Source organism: Thamnophis sirtalis, unplaced genomic scaffold (assembly GCF_051295495.1).
Source record: "Thamnophis sirtalis isolate CommonGarterSnake01/CBP01778 unplaced genomic scaffold, rThaSir2_p1.2 scaffold_7, whole genome shotgun sequence".
NCBI classification, from domain to species: Eukaryota; Metazoa; Chordata; class Lepidosauria; order Squamata; family Natricidae; genus Thamnophis; species Thamnophis sirtalis.
In genome coordinates, this window is record NW_028261387.1 from 19,969,149 (window position 1) to 19,983,723 (window position 14,575).

Consider the following 14,575-nt stretch of genomic DNA (forward strand, 5'->3'; position numbering starts at 1 on the left):
ACAAAATGTTTGTGGAAATCATTTTTCTTTTCTTTCCTTCCCACAAACTAAAGCAAAAGCAAAATAATTAATCCTAACAGATGTCAACAAATATCAGCAACTTTTCTTTCTGTTATGTGCGACTATCCTCTTTACTGTTCCCAAACACTAAAAAAACAAAATTTTTCATAAGATATCAAATTTCAGGAGTATAATAGGACAACACATTAAGATCCCTAAACATAGTATTTCTTCCCAAATTTCTGTAAATATGCCTATTAATTTGAAACCAGCACAACACTATAACAGAACAAGAGCAAATTATGTGTGTTAAACAACTCTCACATTTCTTCCATTGCCAACATAATCTAATGTTTACCCCAAAATAATATTTTCTGTTGAATTAATTGATTTCATTAATTTAATTAATGAATATTTCATTATTAAATCATAGAACGTATAGTTTGTTTTTATAAATATTTAGATACATTAAACACCAAATAAGATGTTCCAGTTCTTCCTTCCAGATCCAATAAATAGCATTTACTAACTTTCCTTTAGCTTTATAGTATTTTAAATTAAAATTAAATTGTTGATTTCCACTGAAGTGCAGCATCACTTAATGAAATTAAAATTGCAAGTAGCTCCGTAACTGCTAAAGCATCATGATATACTGTTCAGTTAGTGTGTGTGTGTGTGTGTGTAAAACACTAGAGGACTCAAAAGACAGTGTTTTAAAATAATCAAAACAACCATTAAAATAAACTAGTTCAAAGCATTATTTCCTTGTTTAGCAAAAGTTTTCTAATAAAAGAGCTTTCTTTCTATTGTCAGATTTCAGTATAACTTAATTTACTATGTTCTTCATCCCATTATGATTGATGGATGACAGATTTTCTTTCTAAATCATTTATGCTGCAGTTGACAATTTAATTCAGAAGCTGAAACATATCAAGTTTTCACCAGAAAAAACATTAATTTCTAATGTATCTAACCCAAGAATGCTCAGTCAATATTTCACATTAATTTAATAGTTCTAGTATTTAATAAACTTTTAAGCAGAATCATCCAAATGGTTCAGGTATCTTGAAGTTATAGACAATTCATGTATAAAAGGTTTCCTTTGAATTACATTGATTTGGAGTTACATGACAGATAAGCAATTTCCAGTGGATAACAAATGATAAAGAATTCAATATTCTAATATTACTAACTACCCTACTACTTTACTGCTGTAAAGATTTTAGTTATTTGTTTGGCCATAAATATTGCACAACCTAGTTGAAGCACTATCCTGACATATATTGGCAAATAAATTATGTGTGTTCTAATTCAAATAATTTTAGCATATTACAATTATTCCATTAATGAAAAACTACGAGACATTTAATTTGGAATTCTAGAGTTGTAGCAGTACAATTCAGAGGTAAATCCTGTCTAGGATTGCAGTCTAAATAAAGTCCTGGTGTGCCTAATGAACACGCTGTCGCTTGTGCTTCTGTTGTATGTAGAAAGAGTCAGAAAGAGAAAAGATACTTCTTTTTAGTATGTGTGTGTGAATATACATATGTATATCCCTAGCGCTGCGTAATGGAGTGAGCTCCCATTACTTGTCCCAGCTTCTGCCAACCTAGCAGTTTGAAAGCACATGAAATTGCAAGTAGAAAAATAGGAACCACATTTGGTGGGAAGGTAACAGCGTTCCGTGCGTTTGGCATTTAGTCATGCCGGCCACATGACCATGGTCACATGACCACAGAGATATCTTCGGACAGTGCTGGCTCTTCGGCTTTGAAACAGATATGAGCATCACCTATTAGAATCAGGAACGACTAACAGATATGTTTTACCTTATACATATGCATATTACACACATACCATTTCCAGGGTGTGGACTCTATAAAAGTGCTAAATTAGGCAATTACGTAAAAGGAAAAAAATCTGCAGGATTGATTTCAGCTGCCAGTGGAAGGCTGCCATGGCATAGGATTATTTTCTTTGTGGCTCCCCCACCCCCCAAATCTCCTATCATCTTTTCAATTGAGGAAGGAACATCTTAAATTTAATAGAGCTCTGTCAGCTGGTGATTTCTGGAATGGCATTTAACATTTCAATAAGGGTTACTCATTGAAACATAGAAACAAATCTGTTTAGTATCTCTGGGAGTCGTGGAATCCTTTAGCTCGATATACAGTTTATGGGACGCATTTTAGAATTTATTTTAGGGTTATAGATCTGTTGAATCATTTGAAATAAAATCTAAAGTCCATTTAATTCAAGGCATAGCTTTCTGTTTATGATGTTTGACTGCCAAAGATTGCTTTAATCTTGCCTTCTAAGCAGGAAATTACAATGTGTATGCTTAATTGCTGCTATTTCTGTATGGCCCCCTCTTTTTTAGACAATGCTAGCAATAACTGGGCTGTGTAGTGTATGAAAAAGAATTTGCTGGAAGTCTTGGATGTTTTCCATTTGAGGTCCCCATAGACCAATCCAGTCCATTCTATTGTATCCTTTCCTTAATTACAATGCACAGAATTCAGCTCTGTTAACTGTTTTGAAATTCCACAGGATAATGATTCTATTCCAACTATAAAGAATATAACAAAAAACTATTCACAGATGAAAGCTAGCTGTTGCTTAGCTACCTAGCTTTTTAATTCAGAATCTCTCCCAATGTAATAATAGCTATTCCATCAGCTTATGAGTGCTCACAACATGTTGCTACATTTTCTCCATCTTTGTTAGCTCGTTATCAATAATTCTATTGGAAAAAGAATGCCTCTACAAAAGGGTTAATATAATGGCAATCTAAAATCCATTATAAAAAGTATGCGAAACTGCAGCAAAGTGGTATTCTAATGAAAGCAGCAGACAAAATTTAGGAACAAAACTAGGATAAAAACCAAACATGAACCTAGCTTAGCAGGTGCTCCGTGGATTGCTGAGCTAATTGCATCTTGAATGCCTTAAGACTTGACATAATTCATTATGAAACAAAAAGTTTTGTTCATACTGTATGACAGAAATTGAAAATATTCTTGGTTTGTCAAGAACTTGTGTGGATGTAGAACGTCAGGGAGACAATCTTGAAGGAAATAGGTAAGAACCAGTATTTAAGCAAAGAAGATTGAAACATTCCTGAAGTCCTGGGCAATGGGTAAGCAACTGAGGCACAATTCTCCCTGATTCAGTTTAGTCTAGTGCCATGATGGCGAACCTATCGCACGCATGCCCAAAGTGGCACTTGTGGAGTCACCTGTTCCTCTTTTGGGTTTCTGGGGTGCATGTGCGCGTGATGATCAGCTAGCCTTTGTGCGTGCAGCAGTGCCTGAAACTGGAAGAGATGGTCTTCCGTTTTCCGGCATGAGCATGTGCACCAGCCAGCTGATCGTCGCACACGGATGCATGCCAGTAATCAAAAGACTAGCTTTCTGGCATGGATGCGCATGCCAGAAACTGAAAGTTCATTTTCTGGTGCGCACATGCCCCCTGCGCAGCTCCTCTTCCAGGTTGCAGCCCCAACTGCACGCTACCTTTTCGGCATTCGGTGCCGAAAAGGCTTGCCATCACTGGTCTAGTAGTTAAGGTATCAATCTAGAAAGCGGGGAACCGTGAGTTCTAGTTCCACTTAGCCACGAAAGCCAGCTGGATGACCTTGCACCAGTCATTCTTTCTCAGTCCAATTCACTTCAACAATCTCACAGAATTGTTGCTGTGGGAAAATAGGATGAAGATATATTGGATGTGTTTTCCACCTTTAATTATTTGTAAAAATAATAAAGGGAATAAATTAAAAATATTAATTGAGATATAAGAGGGGGGTATTATGAAGCAAACTCAGCCTGGCAAAATTATCTTACCCTATCAATAAAGAATAATTCTAGGGGTGTCTGCTTCTTAACGTGGTTTGTTTGTTCTGAAGAACTGCCATCAACCAGTAAATAAGAAGACTGTAGTAGCAATTAAGAAAAGTGTTTTAACAACATACACATTAACATCCACAAATTAAAATAATAATAATAGTAATATCTTGGAAATCTGGATTCTAATGGTAAGTACAGCATTTCTCCATCTAAGTTGCCTTAAACTTTCTTGAGCAAAGTTGGATGGGTATCAAGTGATATAGCCAGAAGCAATTATTGGAATTGCAGCCACGTTTCAGCAATTGGATTTAGAGTCGTTGAGAGTCATATGTGCACACCACACAGATGGTTAAATATTGCATGAAGATGTGCTTAAGTAGCAAAACTTCAGTGATGTGTTGGCTTGTTCTAACAAATATCTACTAACAGTGTTGTTCAGTGCTGAAGATTTGAAAGCAAAAAGATGCTTTAGAGCATGTGGAGAACTTGTTAAAGCATGGTGTGTCTTCTCTCAAGGTTATGTTGCAGTTGCATTTTTGATAGATGTTCACTAACATAAAGAGAACCCAGTTGTAGCTGTCTAAATATATTCTGGAGCAGGCAATAGAGATAACTGACCATGTGGCAAACGGCTTGTAAACCAATGATGATTTACCCTAATTGTAAAACTGACCTTGTTATTATGAGAGGCAAGAGTGCAACATTTATCTCTGAGTATCATATAAAGAGATTTAGTAACGTAATCTGAGTAGAAACCAGTGACAAGTACAGTAAGACTATACCAGTTGGGACTGTTAAGATCAGAATAGAGAAGAATAAACAGAAGTTTAATATAGGAATATTAAATCATATTTATCATAAATAATATGGACACAGAAAGGGAGGGATTTCTATTTCTTCCAGTGCAAAAATTTGAGATTTTCTATTGGAAATAAATATAAGAGATTCAGAACCAACAGAAGGAAAAGTTGCTTTGCACACTAGACTATTAGTTTCTGGATTTGATGTTAGCAGTTGTAATAGCAGATGATTTTTAAAAGGAACAGGACAGGATCACGGAATATCAGTCTACCAATTAAATATTAAGGTTGATTATGTTTGTTTTTTCTTAATTTATAGGCAATCTGTTTTTTTACAAGGATTCTGTTTATGGAAATGGTTAATAATCAAACTCCAAAGGAGAGTTGCAGCAACTCAAAGCTCAAAGTTATTTAAACTATAAGGATGAATTCTACACACTTGAGATGTAAATCAGAAGGCCAATAGTTGCTACAATTAATTGGAATGAGCTGATAGGAACACATGCAAAAGTTGATCAATGCAAAATTAATGAACAATGTACGAAGATAATCAGCATACAAGATATTCAGTGTCAAGTAAATTGATGACCTTGACCTTGAGTCAAGCTCAAACTCTTGTAGACTACACAGACATAGCCAGACCCAACCTTGCTTTGCAGGCATGTCAAGGTTGGTTAGGTGCTGCCAGCTACTCAGAGATATTAGATGAACTTCACATACCAAGAAGTAAAATCTATAAACTTGAGTGATGCCCCCCTGACCCCTGCCTCGCCCACTCTCCCTAACTCTCAGCCCTGCAGGTAGGTGGCGTGGGGCTGTGGGTTCCTGCCGGCCTGCCTTGCTTGCGCCCGCCCGGCTCTTCCTGAGCTGGCATCAACCCTGGCCATACAGGCTCCGAGGCTTTTGCCCGTGGCTTGGCTAGTTCCAGCTTGCTCCAGCAGGGAGGGTAACCAGAAGTTCAGGGAAGCCACCAGAGGGCCTCCGGGAGGGTATTTTTGCTCTTCAGTCTCCTAGAAAGCCTCTGGAGCCTGGGGAGGACGAAAAATGGATCCATTGTGAGCAAAGAGTGGGTGTGCGTGCGGGGGCATGTGTGCATGTACGGGGGCTGTGCGCATATGTGGGGGTTGTGTGTGCATGTGCAAGTGTGTGGGGGTCATGCACATCGAATTGTGGGTGTGGGCACGCCCGTGCACGACCCTCCTACGCTTCCCCCGTTTTTGGCACATGATGGGAAAAAGGTTAACCATCACTGTCCTATGCTTTTATTAAAGGGTACAGATTTTGCTTCTGCTTCAAGGTTTTTCAGGATACTATGTTTAACTCATTTTTAAAAAAAACAAGGATTAAAATCATAAGGACCCCGACAGTATAAAAGTAGCAGAGAAAGTTCAGCATCACTGCTGAGTGAGGTGAAAACAAGTCCTTTCTGCATTAAGAGACTTTCAGATCATTTTTGAAACAACGTTCCAAAGCACCTCAAAGCTTTTGAAAGAGGCATTTTGCAAATGAAGCAATTTGGCTTGGGAAGCTACTTCAAAAGATATCCCTGGCTGTCTCTAAATGTGTGTGCAAAGTGCAACCACTTTGCTTCCGTGGCAGTGCCAGTGAAAATACTGCCTGGGCATGCAGAGGCAGGTAATTGGGGACAGATTTGCAAAAGAGCTGCTTTCATGCTTCAAAAGGAGTGTTTTGTTCATCAGCACCCTTTGCTTTGCAAAAACCCTACGGTATATTCTTAGCTGTAACTGAGATTTGGCCTGTACATTTTTGGAACTGCATTGTCAAGACAGACATATTTTGAAGCTGAGTTCAATGTAGAGAGTTTATTGATTTTTTTCCTTTTTTTCTTTTTTCTTTTTTTATTCCTTTTTTTTCCCCTTTATCTTTTATCTTTTAATTTTTAATCTATTTGGTTTCAATATACTCTAGACTGTGTTTGATAAAAAACTATGCCGGGCATGGGATCTGGGAAGTCGGAAGGGGGCTTGGGAGGGGGGTTTACTGGGGGGAGGGGGGGAGGGGGGAAATATAGTTTCAATTTCCAAAACAATAAGAATGCACTTGTATACTGCTGCTCTTTTTTCTTTTTTTTCTCTTTTCCTTTTATTTTCCTTTTTTTTCTTTCAATTTTAGTATAAAATACAAATCGAATAGATTAATGAATAGTAGAAATACACCGAAGCGAGGAGTAGAGGGAAAGAAGTGGGAGGAGTAGAGAGGGAGTGAGAGGGGAATGTAAGGAGGGTGAGATGGAGGGAAGGGGAGAAAGGAATGTCTGAGGGGGAGGGGAAGTAGAAGAGGGGGATGCTGGAGGGGAGAAATGAAAGTTGGAGGGGGAGAAGAAAGGGTGTGTGGAGGATGAAGTGTTATGTTGGTTTTCTATAGTGGAATAGAAGATGGGTTGTGTTTATTGTTTTTTTAATTGCACAGTATATAAGTGATTGTATAAAATGAAAATGAAAATGAAATAAAACAGTTAATAATTTAAAAAAAAAGACAGACATATTTTGATAGAAAGCAATGCATTCTCCCCCCCTAAACTATTTTTCTTCACTGTTGTCTTGGCCATTGGTTTTATTAACAATATATCTCAGGCAGCTGTACTGGTCAGCATCAAATGGATGGCTTGCATATTCCTCAATATAAGAAAAGTTGCTTTTTAACTGTTTCCCTCTTAGAATTGCAGCAGCCAAGGAAACAAAAAAGTGAGAGCTTTGGCATCTTATATGACAAAACGTAAAGCCTTCTATCAAGGCCAACTTATAAATATTTAGACCTATAAAGAAATTAAATTATGTGTCCTATAGTAAAAATAGGCCAGAAAAGCTTTTAGTGTCACTAGCTGCCAATTGAAATAATTTGTCTAGGAGGGTCAGGTGTCACTTTCTGGTGAGGATTTAACACTGATCCAAGTGAAGGAAGATTGATACAACAAAGGGAATGATAAAACGAGCAATGCAATTTGCATATTGCTGGTAATTAGGAAATTTAAGCAGGAATGTTCTTTTATGTGAAATGATGTGAAACGGGAGGTGTTGGCAGTCTCGTATGTTTAAGTCTGATTTCTTGATATAAAATGAGTGCTTGTGTATATCAGTGAAAGTAATTGGTATTGCTTTCAGCTCAGTGTTAATGAAAATTTCTTGATCATTTTGGAGATGAATATAATATTTATAATTGTTGGCTTTATTCTCGTAACTTTCATTGGTCCACTTTCCTGTAACTTTCTGCAAGTAGCATGAGTTGGGAGGTGCTTCATTATTCTGGTAATTTTGGACTGAGGTTACCTTGTATAGGTAGTCTTTGTTTAGCGACTGTCTCAATTAGCAACTGTTTACAGTTATGACAGTAATGAAAAAGTAACTTTGTAGATCTGTAAAGCAAAGGAATGCTGCTTTTACCTCACCTTTACAGTAAGGTCAATCTTTCTTTTAATTGTTATGTTTCTCTTTTCAATTCTGTGTTATATTGTTCTGTTTGTCTTTTCGATGCTTGGACAGCTATATACTGTAGTTTTCGCTCTATAAGACACACCTAGGTTTTGAGGAGGAAAAGGAGAAACAAAATGTGAATCTGGAGTGCTGTCTCACTGTGCTTATGGAGCGCTGAATATGGAGCAGCAGTGTAGTGACGGCAGGAGGCGGAGCCTGAGAGGACTACAGATAGGTGTCCTCTCATGTGCCAGCTTTGCCTATTGACTCCTGCACTCCAGCGGGGTTCAGTACTATAAAAGGACCCCACTATGGTGGCCCAGCAGCGATATTCCTTCCATAAGACACACAGGTGTTTGGGGGGGGGGGGGAGTCTGTCTTATGGAGTGAAAAATACAGTAAATTAGTCTAATAAACTAATTCCTTATTACTCTCTGTAGAATTCTGCATATAAAATTGCACAATTCTATACAAACCAATTGGACCACTATTACTTATTCTGCACTTTTCTCATTGTTATAAATGGTTCATTTCCTTAATTTAGAAAGGGAACATTTGAGGATGTATCATGTTGTTTAAAAAAAAGAGAGGGAAAAACCCTAAAGAGTTGTAAGAAACAAATTATGTTTTGAAATAGTGATAGCATTTTAGTGGAATGAATAAATTTTAGGTATAAAAGTAAAGGTAAAAAAGTATAGATGTCTGTCTCAGAAATGTCTGGTTTATGCATCTTTGTCAAGCCTTCCACTGCAGGATAGGCTACCTGGTAATTGCTATTATTACTATTTATTTTCCCGATGGAGCCTCATCTAACATCATTCCTCATGCCTGGTTGTGAGAAAGTGATTGTTGTGCTTACGTTTTGCTGATTGTTGGAATGGGAGGGAAAAAATTCTATTATACAACCTCCTGGCCATATACTGTAGTCATTTGATTAGAGGTTTGAGCATTTCCTCTCTTCCTCACTCATGGGTAAATCAAACTTGCAAGAAATCATCAAAATCTAAGTTTATTTAGAAAAAAAAGATATGCAGTATAAAAAGCTCTGTGCAACCCTCACTGCCCAAATTTCAAGGACTTAATAATGAAGGGAAATAATTCCAGATTGTTTACATTGTGAGAGACAACAGCACCTTGATTAAAAGAAAATGTCACAGGTAATGTAATGCTCCAAGTAGACCACAAGATGCCAGTGATCTACTGCAAGTCTTCCATCAGTAGATATGTTGGGAGAATTCCAAATTAATACTTCAATTCCAAGAATTTTTCCCATAGGAAAATTCATCCACAGATGAAAGCCCATACTGAATAATAAAAATAATGCATTTAGATTTATATAGGGAAGGAAAAATGTCAAAGAACAGTTCTGAACTAAAACTCAACTAAAACTTATCCTGTAGAGAAGGGATCATCCTGTTCCTTGGAAATAGTCTGACCCTAACTAACTCTGCTTCCTCTCTTCTTACCGTGGTCTGCCCTTCTGCCCTGTTTATGCCAGAGTTCTCCCATCTGTAAAAAGGAGGGTTTTTTTCCCCTCTAACATCTTCTTCAGGAAGTTGTGGGTTGCCTGAGCCTATCTAGTGTGTGGCTGACAAGTGGTAGCATGGAAAATGCAGGCAAGCCGTCAACACAGCTGTATTTATCCAGAAGAAATGCAGCATTGAATTTAAGATCACTTTCATCCTCAGGAAGATGAGACAAATTCAGTTCCCTAAGCCCTCCTATTTTAAGAATAAATTGAGGTTGGGAGGGTGGGCAGAGAGCCCAGTTATCTTTTTAGTTAAATACAGAATTTGGTAGTTGTTTGAAACAACTGGAATGGAGAATAGTTTAGCCTACTTGCCTTTAAAATTCCTAACACATGAAACGTGTTGACTTTACTATATTCTGACTTCATTCAAGAAAGTAAGGAGGGTTTAATTCTAAATGTTTGTTTATATGTTTTGTATGAAAGCAACCTTTTTTTAAAAAAAAAATATTTATTTCCTCTTTACAGAAACCGAAACAAAAGGACTGGCATCCTCCCGGAGGCTTTATTTTGGGACTTTGGGCTCTAATTATCATGGTCTTCTTTAAAACCTATGGAATCAAGCACATGAAGCACATCTTTTAGAACTTCAAAGCAACCACATTTGAACTGTGAATGTCTCCCTATCTGAAAATATTTGAATGGATAATGTCATGAACTTATCTGCTTGAAATATTTTGTCACATTTTGTTTCATCTCTTAAAATGAACTTTAATTTAACTTTTTTTATTTTTAAAACACAACGTAATTTCATAACAGTGTTGAAGTTACTCTACTTGTAAATTTCCACCTGCAAGAATCCACTAGTAGAAAAACAAATCTGTACTGCGTACAAACAAGGCTACTTTGAAAGAACCTAAGCATGAGTACGTTTCCTTCAAGATCACAGCAACTCTACAATACAAGGAAGCATCATGAATGCCACCATGAAGACAGACTCTAGGTGAAAAAAACCTCTACAGTTAAGTGGCAGTGCTAAGATCTTAGAAAATTTGTTTCTTATCCTTCTTTCCATCATATCTGAAATGACAGTTATTATTATTTTTCATTATGTAGAGCACCTGATGAGTAGCTTTTATTTATATAATAGCCAGGCAAGAATCTCTTGTTATGAAAAAGAATGGTTAGATCAAACAGTGGGAGGTAATAGATGAATGCAGAGGACATTTTATTAAAATATTTTAAAATAAATGAACATCTTCTGAGCTGTACTGAAGAATAGTCGTGTCTATTATTATTTATAAAAAATAGTTCCGCTGTCATTGAAGCAAAGGTTTAGACAATATGCGGAACCTTATTTAAGATGTCTTCCTATTGATATATACTTAAGTCACTTGGCAGATTTTTGCTGTACGTATTGAATATCTGCTCAACAGAAACAAAAATACTCTCAGGGAATATTGATTAGTACTGTTTAAATTCAGCCTCTTAGATCAAACCTTTGCCTGCAGCTATTATATTTCTAGGATCGCATGACTCATTCAAATTTACAACCAATAGAAAATTCATCAGTTCTTCAGTAATTATGCACTTAGATTTTCCACATCCAGTCCGCTAACCTGGTAGATCCAGATTACATTCAAAGGCATGGGCATAAAACATGTTTAATATAGCTTTAGACTGAGCTATACATTTGTGTACATACAATTCCTGAGGTAACATGTTCATGGAGAAAGGTATAGGTAAATATTTTTGAGTGGATTATATTAAATAATTTAAATCAAACCTGCACATATATGTGTATTTATTTTTATTTAGGATACAAAAGCTGGGTGACATACCATAGAACATTGTTTCTGAAACTTGGCAGCTTTAAGATATGTGGACTTCTGGAATTTCCCAGCAGGAGAAGTCCATATGTCTTCAAACAGTCAAGGTTGAGAAATATTGCCATAGACCTAGGATGCATTACTACAAGTTCTGCATTATGGTGAGTATAATTCTCTATTGGGGATATTCTGTTTCATAAACACAAAACACTGACTCGTATGAGGAATGAAATGATTTTGTGTGTTTCAGATTTCACTTCATACATAATTAGTTGGGTTTATATAATATTGAATTAGAGGCAAAAAGAAGCTGTGGATTACTTATATAGATAAGGTAAGATCAACATTGCTAAATCTGAATTTGATTAAGATAGTTGACACAAGTTGTCTTGTCACAAAAAAACCATTTTTATAAGAATACTTTTCTTATCTAGCAAAACAGCAATGATTAATGTGTTAACATTTTGTTTACTGAGATTCAGTACTTTAGAACAAAACAGTCTTAAAAGTTTATAGCTTATATAATGACCCCATGTTGCCTCCAGGAAGATAAATTAAGAATAATCTGTTTAAATTTAAGTGTTTCCAAAACTGTGTGTGAGAATGCAAATACAACTGTGTGTGAGAATGCAAATACTAAAAAAATTACTATTTTTATCTGTATATGGAATTTGTAGTCTTGAATATAACATTCTTCAACCAGATGTATCACAGATACCTACTTTTTAAATTTTATTTCTAAATTTTTGATTTTTAAAAAATCTAATAGCTTTGTGGATGGACATTGTGAAAATGGCAAAATCAATGGAACCTTGCTGGAATTAATCAGTGGTATCCCTACTTTGTAGTTTCAACCTAAAATCTGTCCAGCTCAATAATCAGGGTGGGGAGGTTTGTGGGAACACAGGAGCATGAGTTATAGGCCAAGATAATTTGCTTTGAGAAAGGAGACTGTTAAGTAAACCCAATTTATGAAGCAGGGAAAGCAGTAAAACTGATTAACAGAGGTGAGGAAAACAATTAGATTGAAAATGCCGCAATTCATGTTCCATAACTTCGAAAGTAAAATTCTTTCTGCACAAAGAATGGAAGGCAATTGGGACTGTAATAGTCCCTGTATTTGCTGATGCTTCCAGAAGAAACTTTGGAACACTTTAGACACACTATGCAATGTTACAAGCAAGAATATCATGATTCGGGACTATGTTAACAGAATCCTATTGTTTATTCTTGGGAAATTTATATTGGCTGTATTAATCATGCTATATTAAACAAAAAAAAAGAATATTATAGAAACTCCTTTCTTCCTCTCAATTCATTTATGGGCAAGTTAGCTCTTTGGAAATGATAGCATTACCTATCTGATTGTAAGAGGGTTCAAGTAAAAAAAATGACAAATGTAACCCAGCAAATTTGAATATTATCATCATCTTTTTATGCATAGTATTAAGAGTTGCTTTCATAGTACCTTCATAATTGTAACAGGAGTTTATAAGAAGTTGCAAGTTGTTTATAAATCTTGCGAGTCTAGATTCCCCTCCATTCCACCATAACCCTTGTTATATTTGATAGTTTTGCTAAAACACAGCTTCTAACTTCCATTTTCCCCTTTATATGTCATGAAAAGTGCAGATGTACACCTGAAAAACATTCATTTGTGCAGAAATGAGTAAGATTGCACCAGTTGTTTAATCTGAAGTTTTGTGTGCAGTTGCTTCTCATTCTTCATGACCTGATTGTGAATTTCAGTGGGATTATCTGTCGGTGACATCTTGAGTTTTTGTAGGATTACACTTGTGGCATCAGTGGTAATATCTAATTACCATGTCTTTTGTCATGGACTCTTTTCAATTGCCTCCAATTTTGGTCTCCAATTGGGTGCTTTTAAGCTTCATTATTAGCACTCCCAGCAAGCGGTTTTGCTTTACTTGACTGAGTGATTTGTTCTTCCTGCACTCCAAGATATTATCAACAAATTTCTCCAGCACAACTCTAAAGCATCCATTTTTCTTTGTGCAGCCTTTCTGATGGTCCAGCTTTTACTGTCACATATTTTTTAACTTAGAAAACCAGGAATTTGATAATGCATATCTTTGTTTTTCTGTATTGTTTGCCTACACTTTGGCATTTTGTCTAAATTTATCATGGTCCTTTTCCAAGCAGCTGACATCTCTTTGTTTCATGACTAGAGTGAATTCTGAATTTTGGAAAATAAAGGCTGTTAGTACTTTAGTTTTGCCCAGTTGCATTGGGCTGTCATTGCCTTTTGACATAAACTTAATGGATCTTTTTTTTTTGTTTTCAAATGAACAAGAGAAGCTTTTTTTTCACTTGCAACAAGAAATTCCTTAAGTTTGTATTACTTATAGCATTATCACTAGCATTTCTGACTGTATGGTTTGCATGTAATTTAAATCAGATGATAGTATATAGCTTGTGCCATACAGATGTTCTGTGCAACAGTGTTAGGCATACTTACTATCCTCTTTAATTTAATTCATATGGAGTCGTGCAAAGGTAAGTGCTTTTAAATACTATGATTCGATTTTATCTATGCTGTGTATTTTGTATTATTGTTCAAATGATAAATTTTCTATTTTTGCTTAAAGCTGACAAGCAAAACTGCACATAATTTCAGAGAACAAATAATTAGCATTTCTATTACTTATTTTTTTGTATAAGACCCAAATACTTATTATGATAATCATTATTCTGTTGTTTTGCATGCACATTGAGACCTTCTGCACTGGAAACAAATCCCTTGTGTATCTAATCACACCGTACTTTATTGGCCAAATAAAGCTATTCTATTCTATTCTATTCTACTCTATTCTATTCTCTACTCTAATTTTCCAATCTGTTATTTCTGCTTGCTTTGCTTTATTTTAAATAAAAAGAATTGGCATTGTGGAAATGCATGCCTCCCACCCTCCCAATATAAATCTCTTATTTTTCATGCAAGGGTAAAAAAATATAATACTGCTTTCAATGCAAGTTGCCTTTTTTTCTCCTCAATACATGCTGCCATTTTTCAATCTGTGTTAAAAGTCTGTTGCCTGATAAAGCAAGCTCCACTGAAAATCCTTATCGCAGGATTCCAACATTAGTATTTGGGTCTTATACAAAAAATAAATATGCCCTGACTCAGAAAGGGATCATATAGGCCTGAAAGGGACTCCAAAGAGATGCAAATAAATAAAAG

General features: G+C 36.0%; 1 protein-coding gene across 1 annotated transcript in view; it reads left to right on the top strand.

Moving 5' to 3' along the window:
- The window catches only part of PIGK (phosphatidylinositol glycan anchor biosynthesis class K), a 104,096-nt gene extending 91,438 nt beyond the window's left edge, over positions 1 to 12,658 (top strand). The window contains exon 11 of the mRNA XM_087719448.1: positions 10,073 to 12,658. Within this exon, the coding sequence (XP_087575574.1) occupies positions 10,073 to 10,189 (117 nt within the window). The 3' untranslated portion in view covers positions 10,190 to 12,658. The remainder of the gene's footprint in view (positions 1 to 10,072) is intronic.
- The last annotated feature ends 1,917 nt before the right edge of the window (positions 12,659 to 14,575 follow it).